At 38.3% G+C, this 18,445-nt stretch overlaps 1 protein-coding gene across 1 annotated transcript in view; it reads right to left on the minus strand.

The window, feature by feature from the left end:
• ERMP1 (endoplasmic reticulum metallopeptidase 1) overlaps window positions 1-18,445 on the minus strand; it is a 53,058-nt gene that overhangs the window by 6,395 nt on the left and 28,218 nt on the right. The window contains exons 9-13 of the mRNA XM_058565763.1: window positions 15,730-15,904; window positions 15,130-15,320; window positions 11,505-11,657; window positions 8,805-9,007; window positions 7,978-8,093 (exon numbers count right to left, since the gene is read on the minus strand). Coding sequence (XP_058421746.1) covers window positions 7,978-8,093; window positions 8,805-9,007; window positions 11,505-11,657; window positions 15,130-15,320; window positions 15,730-15,904 — 838 coding nt within the window. The remainder of the gene's footprint in view (window positions 1-7,977; window positions 8,094-8,804; window positions 9,008-11,504; window positions 11,658-15,129; window positions 15,321-15,729; window positions 15,905-18,445) is intronic.

Consider the following 18,445-nt stretch of genomic DNA (forward strand, 5'->3'; position numbering starts at 1 on the left):
CAACAGCCCCAATTTTTAAAAGGGAAAAAGACATGAAGAAACAAAGCAAGATATTTGAATGGTCAATAAGCACTTGGAAAAGTGTTCCACATCGTTAATTATCAAAGAAATGCAAGAGATACTACTGAACACCCACTAGAAATGATAAAATGAAAAAGACAAACAGCAGCAAATATTGGTGAGAATGTGGAGCAACTGGAACTCTCATATACTACCGGTGGGAGTGCAAAATGGAACAAACAATTTAAAAAAGTTCAACATAAGTCTACTCTATGAACCAAACAGCTCCACTCCTAGATATTTATCCAAGAGAAGTGGGAAAACATATATTCCCAAAAAGCCTTGTACAAGAAGGTTCGTAACAGCTTTATCCATGTTAGCCCAAAACTGGAAACAGCCCAAGTGTCCATCAACAGAAGAATGATAAACAAACTGGTGTATTCATACACTGAATACTACTCAGCAATAAAAAGGAACAAAATACTGATACTCAAAAACAACATAGCTTAATCTCAAAAACATTATGCTTAATGACCCAGACCTAGGTTATTACATACTGGATGATTCCATTTATAGGCGGTTCAAGAACAGGCAAAACGAACCTGTGAATATAGAAATCAGAAGAGTGGCTGCTTCTCAGGGTCAGGGAGACTGAGTGGAAATGTGCGTAAGGGACATTTCTGGGGTGATGGACATGTTTTGTATCTTGATAGGCGTCACATGGGTATAGGTATGCTTTTTCAAAACTAGAAGAAATCAGAAGAGTGGCTGCTTCTCAGGGTCAGGGAGACTGAGTGGAAATGTGCGTAAGGGACATTTCTGGGGTGATGGACATGTTTTGTATCTTGATAGGCGTCACATGGGTATAGGTATGCTTTTTCAAAACTAATGTATATTTCACTATATGTAAATTAGGCCATATATAAATTAATAAAATTAAACAACGGCAAAAGTTATGTTTGAAAATACTTTTCACTCATCAAAGTCCTAGGCAACAGTAGCAGGAACTTTTAAAAGTGAATTTCCTGTATTAGAGTTCTCTAGAGAAGCAGAACCACCAATACGACATGTATACAAAGAGGGAGACAGATTTTAAGGTATTAGCTCATGCGATACATGATTGTGGAGGCTGGTAAATCCAAAATCTGCAGGGTAGGCAGGCAGGCTGTAGACCCAGGGAAGAGCTGCAGTCTGAATCTGAAGGCAGTGTGCTAGCAAAATCCCCACCCCCACCCCCACTTGGAGGAGGTCAGTCTTTTTCTTAAGGCCTTTAACAGACTGGATGAAGCCCACCACATTATGGAGAACAATCTGCTTTTTTCAATATCTACTGATTTAAATGTTAATCCCATCCAAAAAATACCTTACAAAAATATCTAGGATGGTGTTTGACCAAATATCTGGGTACCGTAATGAACCATCACAGTTCCCAAAAAGACAGTCATTACAAAGGGATAGAGACCATCCTGATTTGCCTATTTTAAAAAATACTCAGCAGGGGCTGGCCCAGTGGCGTAGCAATTAAGTTCATGTGCTCCACATCAGCGGCCCAGGCTTCACAGGTTCGGATCTCAGCGCAGACCAACACACTGCTTGTCAAGACATGCTGTGGTGGCATCCCATATAAAGTACAGGAAGATGGGCACGGATGTTAGCCCAGGGCCAATCTTCCTCAGTAAAAAGAGGAGGATTGGCAACGGGTGTTAGCTCAGGGCTAATCTTCCTCACACACACACAAAAAATACTCAGCAGGCAAGCAAACTCTTATAGCTTCTGATGATGAGAAAATTTCCTATGTCTTGACATTTGTGTTCCTTCTTTCTCAAGCAGAGTCTCTGTCTCCGTACTAAGTGAGAAATGCCGAGGTAGGCTGCTTTATTTTTTTTGTGAGGAAGATCAGCCCTGAGCTAACATCCATGCTAATCCTCCTCTTTTTGCTAAGGAAGACGGCTCTGAGCTAACATCTATTGCCAATCCTCCTCCTTTTTTTTTTTCCCCCCAAAGTCCCAGTAGATAGTTGTATGTCATAGTTGCACATCCTTCTAGTTGCTGTATGTGGGACGCGGACTCAGCACGGCCAGAGAAGCGGTGCATCGGTGTGCACCCGGGATCCGAACCCAGGTTCAGTAGCGGAGCGTGCGCACTTAACCACTATGCCACGGGGCTGGCCCTAGGCTGCTTTAAAAAGAATAAAATTGCCATATTTAATAATTCAACACATTTCTTTAGTGCCCATTATACGCCAGTGATTACACTGGGCACCAAGAATAAAGAGAGAAGTAAAAACCCATCTATGTCTGCCTCCCTTGAATTCTAATGGAAAATACAGACACGAACTAATAATGATACAAGCTGATCAGTGCAACAACCGAGATACGTACAAAGGGAAGAAAAGTAGAAGGATGGCAGTTGCTCAGTTTGTTGGAGAGGTTGGGGGAGGAAGGTGAAATCAGTCTTCACATTTTGCCAAGAAGAGTAGAGTTTGGGGTGGAAGGCAGTAGCCAGAGAATATCACTTTCACCAGGAGTGAGAGTGTGTAACTGGGGACAAATGAGCAGTTGGACGTAGCTAAGAAATGCATCAAGGGAAACGCCGGAAAAAAGCTTAAAATATGTAACATAGGCCAGACAACTGAAGACCACACATGTTCTGCCAAAGAATTTGGGCTTATTCTGCAGGCAACAGGAAATCATTCAAAGTTCTTTAAGCAGGAAAGCGACATGATCAAATCTATTTTTGAAAGATAATATTAGAGAGAAGACTTAGAGGCCAAAACACCAGTTGAGAAGCTATAAGAGCTAACTACTAGTTTTAAACATGGAAAAATGTACCAAGAAGGATAAACAAAGTCATATTATCTACTAATGTGAGGCGAGATGCTGTTATGGATCTGTCTGACAGTGAACCAATATCTAACACTGAAAGTTTTTCAATAAGGCTCCTTAAAAATCATCATCGGCCTCAATTTCTTCTAGAAATACTGTAAGCTCTCAAGTTGCTGGTCACTATGATAAATCTGAGAGGAAGAAAAGACCACATGAAACTTATTAAAAAGTTTAAGAAGTGAAAGAGAGAGGAAAAAAAACTGTCATATGATTTACTTGTTGCTTCAAAGGTCAACTTTCTAGAATCCCAGGGAGGGAGGAATTGGAAATACTGTGTTATAAAGTATCTGCACTACCCATGAAGTGGTGCAGTGTAATTTGAAAGTAGACTTATTGCAAGCTGTAAGACAACCACCAAAAATAATTTTTAACAAGTATAATTGATTGCTAAGATGTCGGTTATATAATTATATATCATATCAATTATGTCAAATTTAAGTATAATTGATATGCACCTAACAACAGAGTGTCACAATACGTGAGGCAAAACTGATAGAATTGAAGGAGAAATAGAAAAATTCACTATTATAGCTGGAGACTTCGACAACTTTCTATCAGTAATTGACAAATCCAGCAGGCAGAAATCTCTAAGGATCTAGCTGAACTAAACAATACCATCAGAAAAACTGGATCTAATTGACATTTGTAGAATCTTCATCCAACAACAGCAGAATAGACTTTCTTTTCAAGCTCACATGGAACATTCATCAAGAGAGACCACATCCTGCACCATAAAACACACCTTAACAAATTTAGAATAGAAATCATACAAAGTATGCTCTCAGACCACAATGAAATTAAACTAGAAATCAATATTGAAAAATAGCTGGGGAGCTGGCCCCGTGGCTTAGCGGTTAAGTGTGCATGCTCCGCTACTGGCTGCCCGGGGTTCCAGTCCCGGACGTGCACCAACGCACCGCTTCTCTGGCCGTGCTGAGGCCACGTCCCACATACAGCAACTAGAAGGATGTGCAACACACAACTATCTACTGGGGCTTTGGGGGGAAAAAAAAAGGAGGATTGGCAATAGATGTTAGCTCAGAGCCGGTCTTCCTCAGCAAAAAGAGGAGGATTGGCATGGATGTTAGCTCAGGGCTGATCTCCCTCACAAAAAAAAATAATAAAAATAAAGTGCTCCTGAATTTTAAAAAGAAAAATAGCTGGAAAATCCCAAAACATGTGAAGATTAAAGAACATACTTCTAAATAAGAAATGTGTCAAAGAAGTCTCAAGAGAAATTTAAAAATAAATTGAACTAAATTAAAATGAAAATACACTTAAAATTTGTAGAATGGAGTGAAAGTAATGCATGGAGCAAAAAAATGTCTAATATAGACATTATGTCTATATTAGAAAAGATGATCTAGAAATCAATAGTGTAAGCTTCCACGTTAGTAAATTATAAAAAGAAGAGCAAATTAAATCCAAACTAAGCAAAAGAAAAGAAATAATTGAAGTTAGAGCAGCAATCAATAGAGAAAATCAATGAAACCAAAAACTGGTTCTTTGAAAAGATAAATAAAATTGATTAAGCCTCGGAGCCGGCCCAGTGGCGCACGCGGTTAAGTGCGCACGCTCCACTGCGGCGGCCCAGGGTTCACTGGTTCGGATCCCAGGCACGCACCGGCGCACCGCTTGTCAGGCCATGCTGTGGCGGCACCCCATATAAAGTGGAGGAAGATGGGCATGGATGTTAGCTCAGGGCCAATCTTCCTCACAAAAAAAAAAAAAAATTTGATGAAGCCTCTAGCCAGGCCAACTAAGAAAAAAACGACAGAAGACACAAATTACTAATCTGAGAAATGAAAGAGAGGACCTCACTACAGATCCCACAGATTTGATAACTCAGATGAAATGGACCAATTTCTTCAAAGACACAATCTGCCAAAACCCACACAAGAAGAAATAGACAATCTGAACAGTCCTATATTTATTAAATAAATTTAATCAATAATTAATGACCTTCCAAAACAGAAAGAACTAGGCCCAGATGGGTTCACTGATCAATTCTACCAAACATTTAAGGAAGAAATTATAACAATTCTCTACAATCTCTTCAGAAGATAGAAGCAGAGAGAATACTTCCTAACTAATTCTATGAGGCCAGCATTACCCTAATACCAAAACCACACAGACATTATAAGAATATTTAAAGTAGTATCTCTCATGAACATAGATGCAAAAATCCTCAACATAATATTAGCAAACCAAATCCAACAATGTATGAAAAGAATTATACACTATGACCAAGTGAGATTTACTCCAGGTATGCAAGATTGGTTCAACATTTGAAAATCAATTAATGGAATCCATCACATCAACAGGCTAAAGAAGAAAAATCACATGATCATATCAATAGACAGAAAGGCATTTGACAAAATCCAATATCCATTCACAATAAAAACTCTCAGCTACCTTAAAATAGAGGGAAACTTCCTCAACCTGCTAAAGCTAACATCATACTCAGTAAGAAACTAGAAGCTTTCTTTTCCATGACGATCAGGAACAAGGCAAGGACATCCCCTCAACCACTCCTTTTCAAAATCATACTGGACGTCCTAGCTAATGCAGTAAAACAAGAAAGGAAATAAAAAGTGTAAAGATTGAGAAGGAAGAAATAAAACTCTCTTTGTTTGCAGATAACATGATCATCTATGTAGAAAATCTGAAAGAATCAACAAAATATTCCTGGAACTAATAAATAATTAAAGCAAGATTGCAGGATACAGGATTAATAAACAAAAGTCAATTGCTTTCCTATATACCATCAATGAACAATACTATTTACGTTAGCACCCCCCAAAATGAAATACTTAGCTATAAACTGACAAAATATGTACAAGATCTATATGAGGAAAACTACAAAACTCTCATTAAAGAAATCAAACAAGATATAAATAAATGGAGAGATATTCCATGTCATGGATAGGAAGAGTCAATATTGTTAAGATGTCATTTTCCCCAACTTGATCTATAGATTCAATGCAATTCCAATTAAAATCCCAGACAGTTATTTTATGGGTTTGGATAAACTGATACATAGAAAGACAAAAGACAAGCAATATACTAAAGAAGAAAAAAGCTGGAGCACTGATACCACCCAACTTCAGGACTTACTATATAGCTACAGTGATGAAGACAGTCTGGTAATGGCAAAAGAACAGAGAAACAGATAAGTAGAACAGAACAGAGAGCCCAGAAACAGACCCACACAAACATGGTCAACTGATCTCTGACAGACAAAGGCAATTCACTGGAAACAGGACAGTCCTCAACAAATGATGCTGGAACAGCTGGAAATCCACATGCAAAATAAAGAATCTAGACACAAACCTTATACCTTTCACAAAAATTAACTCAAAGTGTGTCATAGACTTAAATGTAAAATGCACAACTAAAAAACTTCTGGAAGATAACATCGGAGAAAATCTACAGAACTTGCATAACAATTTTTAGATACAATACCAAAAGCGTGATCCATGAAAGAAAAAAATTATTAAGTTGGACTTCATTAAACTTAAAAACTTACACTTTGTGAAAAATACTGTTGAGAATGAAAAGACAAACTAGACTGGGAGAAAATACGTGCAAAAACCCTTATCTGATAAAGGACTTATATCCATATATGAAAAAGAACTCTTAAATCTCAACAATAAGAAAACAACCCAATTAATAAATAAACAGAAGATCTGAACAGACACTTCACCAAAGAAGATCACAGATGGCAAATAAGCATATGAAAAGATGCTCAACATCATATGTCATTAGGGAATTGCAAATTAAAACAATGATATATCACTACATATCTATCAAAACAGCTAAAATCCAAAACACTAACAGCCGCAAATGCTGGTGACAATGTAAAGCAACAGGAATTCTCATTCATTGCTGGTGAAAATGCAAAATGGTACAGCCACTTGGAAGACAGTTTGGCAGTTTCTTACAAAGGTAAATATAGACTTAACATACAATCCAGCAATTGTGCTTCTAGCTATTTATCCAAATGAGTTAAAAACTTATGTCTATACAAAAACCTGCACACAAATGTTTATAGTAGCTTTCTTCATAATTGCCAAAAACTGGAAACAACCAAGATGTTCTTCAGTAGGTGAACGGATAAACAAACTGTGGTACATTTGTAATGTTATTCAGCAATAAAAAATGAGCTGTCAAACCACTAAAAGACATGAAGGCACCTTAAATGCATATTGCAAAATGAAGGAAGCCAATCTGAAAAGGCTACAAACTGCAGGATTCCAGCTACAGGATATTCTGGAAAAGGCAAAACAATAGAGCCAGTAAAAAGATCAGTGGTTGCCAAAGGGAATGAGGAAGAGAGAGAGATGAATAAGTGGGGTACAGGGAATTTTTAGGGCGGTAAATCTATTCTGTATGATACTGTAATGGTAGATACATGACATTTTGCATTTGTCAAAACCCACAGAACTATATAAACCACAGTGAACTGAACCTTAATGTAAACTAAGGACCTTAGTTAACAGTAATGTATCAATATTGGCTCATGAGTTGTAAGAAATATACCACACTAATGCAAGATGTTAAATAATAGGGGAAGCTGAGGGAGGGGAAGAGGAGATATGGGAACTCGGTACTTTGTGCTCAATTTTTCTGTAAACCTAACACTGCTCTAAAAAATAAAGTCTATTAAATTTTCTGTAAAAAATCATAACCAGATTCAACTGCTTTTAGAAACACTAAGTTCTTCCTAAGTTGCTGGTCACTATTATAAATTAGAGGGCAAAAAATACATGCTACTTACTAAAATTTTTTTTTTTTTTTTTTTTTGCTGAGGAAGATTTGCCGTAAGCTAACATCTGTTGCCAATCTTCCTCTTTTTGCTTGAGGAAGATTAGCCCTGAGCTAACATCTGTGCCAATCTTCCTCTACTTTGTATGTGGGTTGTCACCACAGCATGGCTGACAAGTGTTGTAGGTCCATGCCTGGGATCCAAACCCGTGAACCCAGGCTGCCAAAGAGAGCACATGGAACTTAACCACTACACCATGGGGCCAGCCTCTATTAAAAATTTTAAGAAGTGAAGGAGAGAAGAAAAAACTATCATATGACTTACCTGTTGCTTCAAAGGTCAGCTTTATAGAATCCCAGGGTGTCTGTTCTTTGGATACAAGTCTGAAATGAGCGGGATCTCTTGGAGAAACTTCTGCAGCAGGAAGATACCAGTTTTTCCTATTTGGAAAGGTAGCTTCAATATTTAGGAGGCTTTATTAGTTGATAGCTATCTATAACTCATGGAAATGCTCAGAATATATGAAACACATTTTGGAGTATGAAAATAAACTCTGATGGACATGCTAAACAACATGCCAATTCCTCTGAAGCCCAGGTTATGGTGTAATAAAACCTTCCCAAAGTTAAGAACAAAGGATGCTAGCTGATCTTGATTCCACTACCCATCCTATTTCCTCTCATCTAGTCCTTCACTGCCAAACCATAAAAACTTTCCAGAAATAAGAAAAGCAGTTTGTAATTGACGCTAACTGCTGTCTGTTAGATCAGTTAAGAGGGCCACCCTTTCTAACTACTCAGGTTTCTAGGAGAAAGACTTTCTAATTTTTTTTTTCCAGAAAAGGATATTTTTTTTAATTGAAGTAACTGCAAATAGGAAACCAGAGAGGGGGGCCCAGGTTGGGACAAATAATGGCTACCTCCTCCCGGACAGAACAAGGGGAGAAGGTGGCAAGAATTCGTAAATTTGAAAAAACAAACCTACACTTTTGAGTGCTTTATGCCACTAAAGAAATAAAACTTCCGTAGTGATAGAAAAAATAGTATACACAGCACTTGACTTCTGTGTTAACCAGTTTAAATAATGAAGTACTGATATAGGACTTGAGAACAAACTAAACCCCAGTTAAAGCAGAAAAGTAATGAACCAACCTGATCAGAAAGTGCACCGGAAGATACCAAGGGAAGCCACAGAGGGGTGCATTCTCTTCACAGTGAGCTCGGATGGTATCGTTGATCTCGGGAATGTGAGATGTTATGTGAGACATTCCGGAATAATCAAACCCATTGATCCATATTCCAGAGTCCCGTTTAACTATGTTTCCATCCAAGTCATGAAATGTTCTAGTCACATGCTGAGAAGAACAAGACTAATGAGAAAACTACTGTTTCAACTCCTTCACCCACATCCTCACCACAGATTAACAAAAATGAGTGTGACAATACCAAGAAACGATGTGGCTATGGAGCAAAAAGAACCCTCATACACTGCTGGCAGGAGTATATGCTGGCACAATCACTTCAGGAAACTGTTTAGCATTACCTAATAGAGTTAACATGCACATAACCTTCAAGCCAGCAATTCCACTCCTGAATATGTACCTTAGAGAATCTCCTGCAAGGTACAAGGGGGTTGATTCAGCATTGTCCATATTAGCAAAACTGGAAACAACCCAAATGTCCATTAACAGTAGAATGGGCAAATAAACTGGGGCTTCATCCTATGACAGATGTCTATTTAGCAATGAAAAATCATGAACCACAGTGACACAAATCAACATGGAAGATTCTCACATGCTGTTGGGCAAAAAGAAGCAAGTCACAAATGAATATTTATGGTATGGCTTTATCTGTAAGAAGTTCAAAAACAGACCAAATTATACGTTGTTGTTTAGGGATTCATACATATGTGGTAAAATAAAGAAAAGTAAGGTAATAATTAACTCTTAAACTTCAAGATAGTGAGTGAGTACTTCTTTGAGGAGTGGCAAGAGAGTGGGGGGGGGAGTTGGGATCAAAAAGGGAACACTCAGATTTTCTAAGGTACTGTTAATGTTCTTTCTTTTAAACTCGATAATGAACATACAGATGATTGTTTTATTATTTCTTACAACTATATTTATATATTTAAATTCCATATAAAAATTTCTGAAAACCTACTATTTCAGATTTAAAAGACATGAACACTAGAACTCCTTTTAGATAAGGACTTAAATACATCCTAAGATAAATATACATACACACACATACACATTTCCCTTTCTGTGTGTTACATGAAGCTAATTCATGTGCATAGAAAAACAGGAATCACAGCTCACCACTAGATGACAGACTTGTACCTAACAGAATTCTATGAAAAGGCACCATGCTCCATCTGAAATAGCTTTATTAACAGCAGAAACCAGCCTGAAGAATATCAAACAGGAAAAGAAAAAGGATTGCATAGGGCAGGGGTCAGTAAACTTATAGCCCACAGGCCAAATGGCCCACTACGAGTTTTATAAATAAAGCTTTATTGGACCACGGCCAGGCTCATTTGTTTAGGCGCTCACTGTCCATGGCTGCTTTTGCTCTGTAAAAACAGAGTAGCTGTGACAGAGACTATGTGGCTGGCAGAGCCTAAAATATTTATTATCTGGCCCTTGACAGGAAAAGTTGGCCAACTTCTGGCACTGGAGAAGAAGAGAAATCTAAAACAAATCAGGACAGGAGTCTGTAAAAATAAAAATCTAGCTTTTCCTAACTACTACTGACAAAATTATAAAAATTAGCAAGTCACTGAAAACACATTGAATCTCCTAAAAACTAGCTATTCTTTATTAAAGGTTTTTCAAATTGTAAAATCTGTCACAGAAAATGTATCACTGCATCCTCCAGGACTATAAACAAGGAATAGTGGGCCCTTTTTCAATATTTATGAAATTTAAGTTCAAATATTATTATTACTTATTCAAGTCCTTGAATAATTATCTAGTTATGACTCTTGGCTTTTTTTTGGCCACTCCACAACCTCTACAGAGAAGACGACTGGAAATAAGGTAACTTAGTCCTTTTTCCTGCTTTATAGTACCAGCTCTAAAAAGTTTGCAGAAAAAACCTGAAATCTAAGAAAGTTCTAAATCTCATTTTATTGATCCCTAAGTTATTATATTTTCATTATCACACATTACTTGGAATGTTATACCTAAGACCAATTTTACTAGCATTTAAAAATACGTATTTTATTTTGCCAGTTGATAGGCATTCAGATTTTTACTCAGCCTGCAGACATTTTTATAATCTGTACTTCTAAAAGTTCGTTATTCCATGATACATATATGCTCTTGTTTGTCAGGTGCATTTTTATAATTTGAACAGTAATAAGAAAACAACAGGGGCCGGCCCCATGGCTTAGCAGTTAAGTGCGCACGCTCTGCTGCTGGTGGCCCGGGTTCGGATCCTGGGCGCACACCGACGCACCGCTTCTCCGGCCATGCCGAGGCCGTGTCCCACGTACAGCAACTAGAAGGATGTGCATCTATGACATACAACTATCTACTGGGGCTTTGGGGGAAAAAAATAAATAAAATAAAAATTTAAAAAAAAAAAAGATCATCACTGATTTGAATGTTAAAAAAAACAACAACAACAAGCGGACAATTCCGATTCAGTCTCTTGGGAGAAGTGTATCTAGCAGATAAGAATGCCTCTTGATGGTCAGTCTTTTCCTCACTGCCTTACACAAAATAGTCAAGTAAAAATAATAGGTCAACGCAGAAAAGTCAGTTGGTTTTCCTGTTGACTAGAGAAGCTCAAAATATACAAGGCTTTCCTTTCCAGAATCTCAAACAGCTCACAAAAAATTGCCCTTACCTGAAGAAACACTCTCTTTGGCTTCGGACTGGCAGGATTGGAGCTATATGGGAAAAAAGTTCCACTGCAAACAAGGAGGAATGTAATTGAACATACCAAAGTTAAAGTTAGCATGGTTTTTTTTGTGCTTTTGGCAAGGTAGATGAAGTTAATCTAAAACACAAAACACAAAAATAGAAAAATTACCATTGGCAGAAAGGTGGCTTTAACTGCCTTTACTTTGTAACAGGTATTATCTGACAGATAGTGAAGAAGATTTATCAGCATGTGCTAACATACTCCAACACCCAGTAAACAAAGCACCAATTATAAGGGATTTCCATCATGAGTCAGAGCCTGTATAAATGAAAGATGCCCCCATCTCCACGATGGTGCCTTTTGGACAGGCAGCCAGATAGCAAGAGGGAAAAAGGAAACTGAGAAGTGTCTCTGCTCAGTGGGCAGAGACCAGAGGATATAGATCCATCACCAGTCAAACCATGACCTTATTTTATTTCCAATCCTATCAACACCCTGTAACACTGCACAGCAGACACTATTTAACTGTACCAAACACGATGACATTAGGCTTTTATTAAAGAACCAGAAGTAAGCTTTTAAGCATAAGCAGGCCTATTTCAACAAAACTCAGGTTCCACTCATAATGCTTTTATGATATGCCAAGGTGCTGGATTCATCTAAACAAGCATTTAGATGTACCTTCAAGACTTCACCTGTGGACCTGCATATGAGGAAAAACTGCAATAAGAAGTAATACTGCCCCTTGCAGTGCTGACTTAGCCAAAGCCAACAATCAAGACAACAAAACTGAACTTGAGCAGGAAAACTAAATGTCTCAGTCTCAAGGTAGGCATCCAGAAAATCCTAAATATGCTTATATTAGCTTTTTACTTGTAATGAAATCACTGAATTAAAAGCTGTAGAGGACACACATGACTCACAGATCCCTTAGGGTTCCCATCCAGGGTAATCTCCAGCAGTACTGGTCTTAGGTCAAAGATCTTACGTTTTCACACTGTGAGCACAGAAATAAGACAAAGCACCCAAGGACTTAAGGCAGTGAGTTAGCAAAACACAATTACCCTGTCTGTCCCTCTTTCTCCTCACAGTCACAACATTTAAAATGAGGCTCCTCAGCACAGTATCAAATATCATGTCAAGTAATGAGCTTCCCCTCCACTGGAAGGCTGGTAAGTTTAGGTACAGAGAGTCTTTTAGGTCAAAATCAAACTTCCCTGTCATAACGCTGTGGTTCCTGCCATTCTCAAGCCAGCTACCACCCAAAGTTTGCTAAAACCTCAGTTTAAGGTACAGCTTCCACATCACATTCCCTCTTCTCCAAATCATGAGGCTCATCTTCTGCCTCTTCCACCCGCCTTCTGGAAGACGTTTGGTAACAGTGATAAATGAAATGGAAGTCACAGACCAGAGAAGGAAGAAGAAGAGGGTGGCCTAAGTGACAATGTGCTTGGATTCCACTGTCTTAAATTTCACTGTCTCTTATTTCTGTCTTAAATGTTACATCTTACATGACTCTGGGTTCTGAAATGGTACAAAATAAAATGAAAAAAAGCATGAGAAGGGACTATGAAGTGTCCAATATATGCTGGCTATTTCTCTGTTTCTCTCTCAGAGGCTCCTCCCTGAGCCCACTCCTATCAGCAGTCTCATTGGACGGCCCCAACACAGGATAACCCCAGGAAACCTGTTAACTGATCACTTGACAGGAATTTAATTGCTTTCTAGCAAATACACTTAATAATCCCCAAGGACTGAATGATACGCTCTCTGAAACATGCATGTGGTTCAGTTCTCCATTACCCAAGGAGAATGGGCTCACTCTATTAACAAGCCACTATCTTCATCACTGCTACAGACAAACAGGAAAATAATGACGACAACGATAACCCACAGCATCAAAGAGCAGCAAAGCTATTTCACGTTATAATGAAAATTAAATGAGGTCTTAAAGTATTCCAAGAGGCACTCTCCAAAGCTTTCCTAATAAAATATAACTTAGAAGATAATATACTTTAATCCTCTTATGGTTTCCAAGATTTCCATGTTTTGGGGTCATTTTCGATTTCCACAGTGAAGTTTTCGGGGTTCATTTTATCCTCTTCCATATGGAACAAAATTGAAATGCCCCACATTTTGATGATCTTTTATGAGCATCAATAGCTTTCATTCATTGACTATGATTTAAATACACTAGGGGGGTCCAGTTCATAACTCAGCCGACTCTAGATTAGAATCTATATATGATGAAACTCCACCATCTCCTTTATAATAACAACAGCAAACTTATCTATTAACATGCACAGAGGATTTAAAGGCTTAATATTAAAACCAAAAGAAAGTAAACCTTGAAAGCAACAAAGAACATTTCAGAATTTTCCATCGATCCCCTTGCAAATACCATTAAGGACTTAATCGTTATATTAAAAGTAAAATGGCTGGAATGTTCTGATTTCTTTCAGCACAAGTACAGCTGACCTCAAACAACAGTGTGCGTAAGAATTATTCTACAGGGCTATTTATGCAGTTGCATGTACAGCTATTTATTGGTATTTAAGGGACTTCCATGGATAATGCTGACCATCCATGCATGTGGTATTCTTATCTGCTGTCTCTAGATCCTAACCTCCCATGCGATGCCCTTTACTATCAATATGAAAAAGCTCACTATCATCTCCATGGAGGAAAGAACTACAATAAAGTCATAACTACTTTTCTATTTGGTCCCCTAGCCTCAAATCTCAAAGTGTACCGATGGGTAGTAAGTACTTCCTATTCTTAGGAATTCCAATGAAAAGAGCCACAAAACAGAGACCTGCCTCCTCTAGAGGGGCCAGGCCTGAGTCCTGGAGAGTGCTGACACCATGCCAAGAGCAGAACTCTGCCCGGAGCTTGCTCTCACAAAGGGGTGTCCAGTTGTCAACTCTGCATCATGTCTTGTCTTCCCTCTGGAGAGTCCCAGGGAAGAGAAGCAGGGACGGCAAAGGTAGGACTCTCCCTCGAGGCCAGAACACTGATACAGCAAAACGACAAGGCCTGTGATACTCTTTCATTGAAGGAGTATGCCTTCAAATGAAGGCATGTTTGGGTATCATAAGTGTACATTACTCGAGGAGACAGACTCAATTAATGAACTGTGCCAGCAGCGAGGTAGTTGAATGATAATGAAAAAAGCCTCATCAGAATTAGTCTTCCTTCACTAGCTCTAACAGCACTAATAAAACTACCATGTATTTATTAACATTTGCCTCTAATTAGTAAGTTCAAAACACATGATTAGGAATCATTCTAAAAATGCACCACCAAGCAAGCTCTACCAATTCTTACTTGGTATGCATTCTACAAATTCACATTCAGGTAGTTTGAAAAGTGCTATAATCAGAGTATTTGGGAGGATGAGGAGGCAAAAATAACAATGAAGACCCCATTCTACATTTTCTTACCATATCAATCCCACAATATGCACAGCCATTCACTATTTCTTTTGCTTAAGAATTTCTCAATAAAGTATAAGCAGTACTATTTCACAGAATCTAGTATGGCTAAACCCATCACATATTTATACAAAAAATGAAGAGGAAAATTAAAAAAAATTTTTTTTCCTTACGAAATAGGAAGAGAGAATCATCGTACAACCAGCCAAAATGGAAGCCAGCACAACATCAGGTGGAATTTCCGAACCACTCCTCCCAAGGATAGGGGTAAACATCTCAAATACTGCCCAGATGAGGTACAATGCATAAAGATAAGGAACAGACATCCCCAAAAGGTAAAAGGCAACAAATTTTCCTTGAGCACCTAGGGAAAAAAAGAAAGAAAACACACATCTCTGAAATTCTGCAGTGAGATACAGATTTTTATAGTGCTGGGGTACCTTGGCACCTCATGGAAATTAGGTTAGATGTGTCTCCCGCCCTTTTGGGACATGTTATCTAGTGAGACTAAACACTTTCACTCAGAGAGGGTAAAATACAAATAAGAACTAAACAAAATATGTAAGTAATATAGTAGCATGTGTTCAGATATGTGAGAATGGGATGGGGTGTAAGGCATAAAATAAAAATCTGTGACCTGAAAATTAAAAAAGCAAACAGCAACAATTCAGAAAGCCCACCCAAAAAGATCAAAAAAATAAACAGTCCCTGGAAGCCTTATCTTATGTATTTTAAGATATTTTCCCATTTGTATCAAAACCAAAAATACCTACCATGCTGCTTAAAGTCCTTGTGCACGCTAAGCTTTGTGAGCAACGGGAACGCCACCCAGACAGCACTAATAAAGGCCGAGCAAAGTCCTCCAGAAGTGAGAGCGATGAGGAAACCACAATGCACAAACAGCGAGACGTCAAAAAAGACTTCTCCCAGATACTGGTCACTGGCATTCTGAAAGAAAGAAAAATATACAAGTCGTCTCACTCGTGGGCCATTCATAAAAAACTTTCTATTGTCATATAACTTCTATTGCTCAGAAGAGCTACATTTTGTTTCAAGCAGGGTCTATCCTTTCAAGTAAACACTGACAAAGCTACCTCCCCTACCATGAAGTACGAAATTCACACTGCTGCACGGGAAAAGGGAATTTAACAAGATGGGGTAAAAACATCATTACTTGCATATAATCTGTGCTTTTCCTCCACTGGACTAAAAGTAACCTTTGCAAATGTTCTAAAATAGAAGACAGGACTCTTCTAAAAAACATTCACCTCTGTAAGCTTTTCTATTTATGCAACTTCCAAAGAATTTCAAGCAAACTAGAGAAATGACCTGTGAAGAACAGTATAAGCTGCTGCAGTGCGACCAACACACCTGGAAAACTGCAGGACTTTAGAGCACATGGCCATTTTTTTGCTTGATTTTTTTTGCTTGATTCCTGAGTCTTTTCTATCTCCAACTGGTCTTGTAGTGCACTTCGGCCCCCATCCTGGATTCCTGGTACTTTTACCTTATAAAATTTGATCTATATTGTTTGAACTTTGAAGTCTGAGGATTCCTGTGCAGCACCTTGAGTTCTTCAGAAGAAAGTTGTCAGATGAACTTAATACATTTTAACATCTGCACCAGTGAGTCTATTAATGTAAACATGAAAGTTATAATTTAAGTGCAGAAATACCAAAATGGAAACAGATGCACTTAAGTTTTTCTCTCCTCTGCCTTCTCATTTCTGTATAGCCCAGGGCATGTCTGTTATAAGGGACCCTACTTTAATAGCTCAAAAGAGTTTCAGTCACATGTTTTCAAAATAAGTTAAAGTTCACTTGACAAACCCCCTTGGACAAAGAAAGGCTATGGCTGTTAAATACTTAGATGTTTGACACAGTGTTAATCAAGAGACATCGTCTTTAAAAGGAAGAAAATAATTCTTAGGATCAAATTTGAAGTGAATGTCACTGAGATATTTAAAAACAAAGATCTCAGCAATGAAGACTGTAATAACTGAAAATGTTTTACATTGTTCCCAAATTGTACCCAAAGATCAAACGATCCTACCTGAAATCTAGTTCCCTTCTCCCTATTTCTATTGACTCCTCCCACCTCTGCCTGTTCCAATCCATTCTACACACTGTTACCAGAGTTTTCGTACTAAATCACAAATTCTCTTGCTCACTATCCTGCTTAGAAAATTTTAATGGTGGCCCCAGTGATTTTTAGGGTCATGCTCTAACTTCACCCAGGCCTACTTTTCCAGTTATTGTGCCATTACCTTGTCTTCATCATACTGAACTTTCTATTGACTGTGACCCACATGCATCTTGTACATTCCCACCTTTGAATGACTACTAACCTGTTCTCTGTCTGGCACACTTCTACTCATGCTTCAAAAACCCAGTTCAAATGTCACAACCCCCTTCATGAAGCCTCCTTGACTTTCACAAACAAAATTCATCTCTTCTGGCCCTATATTCCTATAGCACTGTGAATAGGTCACTCTATTTCACTTCATCCCAATGTACTGTAATCACTGTGGTTTCCCTATCTTCCCAAATGAAACTGTGAGCTCCTCAAAGAGAGAGACCATGTCCTTATGAATCTCTGTATCACCAGGCGTTAGCATGGTACCAGGCCCACTGGGTACTCAAAGAATATTTGTGAAATGAAAATGAAACACATTACTCTTTCCATTGTGCTTTCAGCCCAAAGTTTTATGATTGAACAACTGAAATTAGTCAAAGTGAATGGAAATTTTACTAAGCATTTCTGTCTCTCCTTCCCCTCTGCCACATCAACAATAGTCAGCCACACTCTGGTTACACACCGTTGCACTAAGAATAAGCATGTGAAATTGAGCCCCACGGTGTAATTCTTTTGGAAACTGAAGCCACTAAGATACAAGTATTAGCTCAATAATACATGGATGGCTAATCTCAAAAAACCTTTCTTCAACAGAGCCTGCTAACATGGAAGGGCTCCTCACATCACATCCCACCATTACCTGAAACTGAGACCAAGGTTCAGGTACCAAAGACATCCTTTAGGAAGGATGCTGTAGTATAACCTTCCATGTCTCCATTCTAATCCCTAGCAGGACAAACTGAAAGAACAGGTATACATTGGCTGTCTTGAAGATAATGGAGCTAAGAAAGATTTTCCCTTTAACTCAGAAAATCAGAAACCATGGCTCTCTCTCTCCCTGTAATTTATTTTTAGTCCTATTATTTCATAACCCTAATTCTTAATTTTATTTTTACCAAATATACACAGTTGAAACCGTAACAATATGGCAATATTCTCTACCAGCATAAATCATTTTGGAACCCTATCTCCCTCCCCACCCCCTTTTTTTTTTTGGTGAGGAAGAGTGGCCCTGAGCTAACATCTGTTGCCAATCTTCCTCTTTTTGCTTGAGGAAGATTGTCGCTGAGCTAACATCTGTGCCAACCTTCCTCTACTTTGTATGTGGGACACTGCCACAGCTTGGCTTGATGA

This window comes from Diceros bicornis, chromosome 22, assembly GCF_020826845.1.
Source record: "Diceros bicornis minor isolate mBicDic1 chromosome 22, mDicBic1.mat.cur, whole genome shotgun sequence".
NCBI classification, from domain to species: domain Eukaryota; kingdom Metazoa; phylum Chordata; class Mammalia; order Perissodactyla; family Rhinocerotidae; genus Diceros; species Diceros bicornis.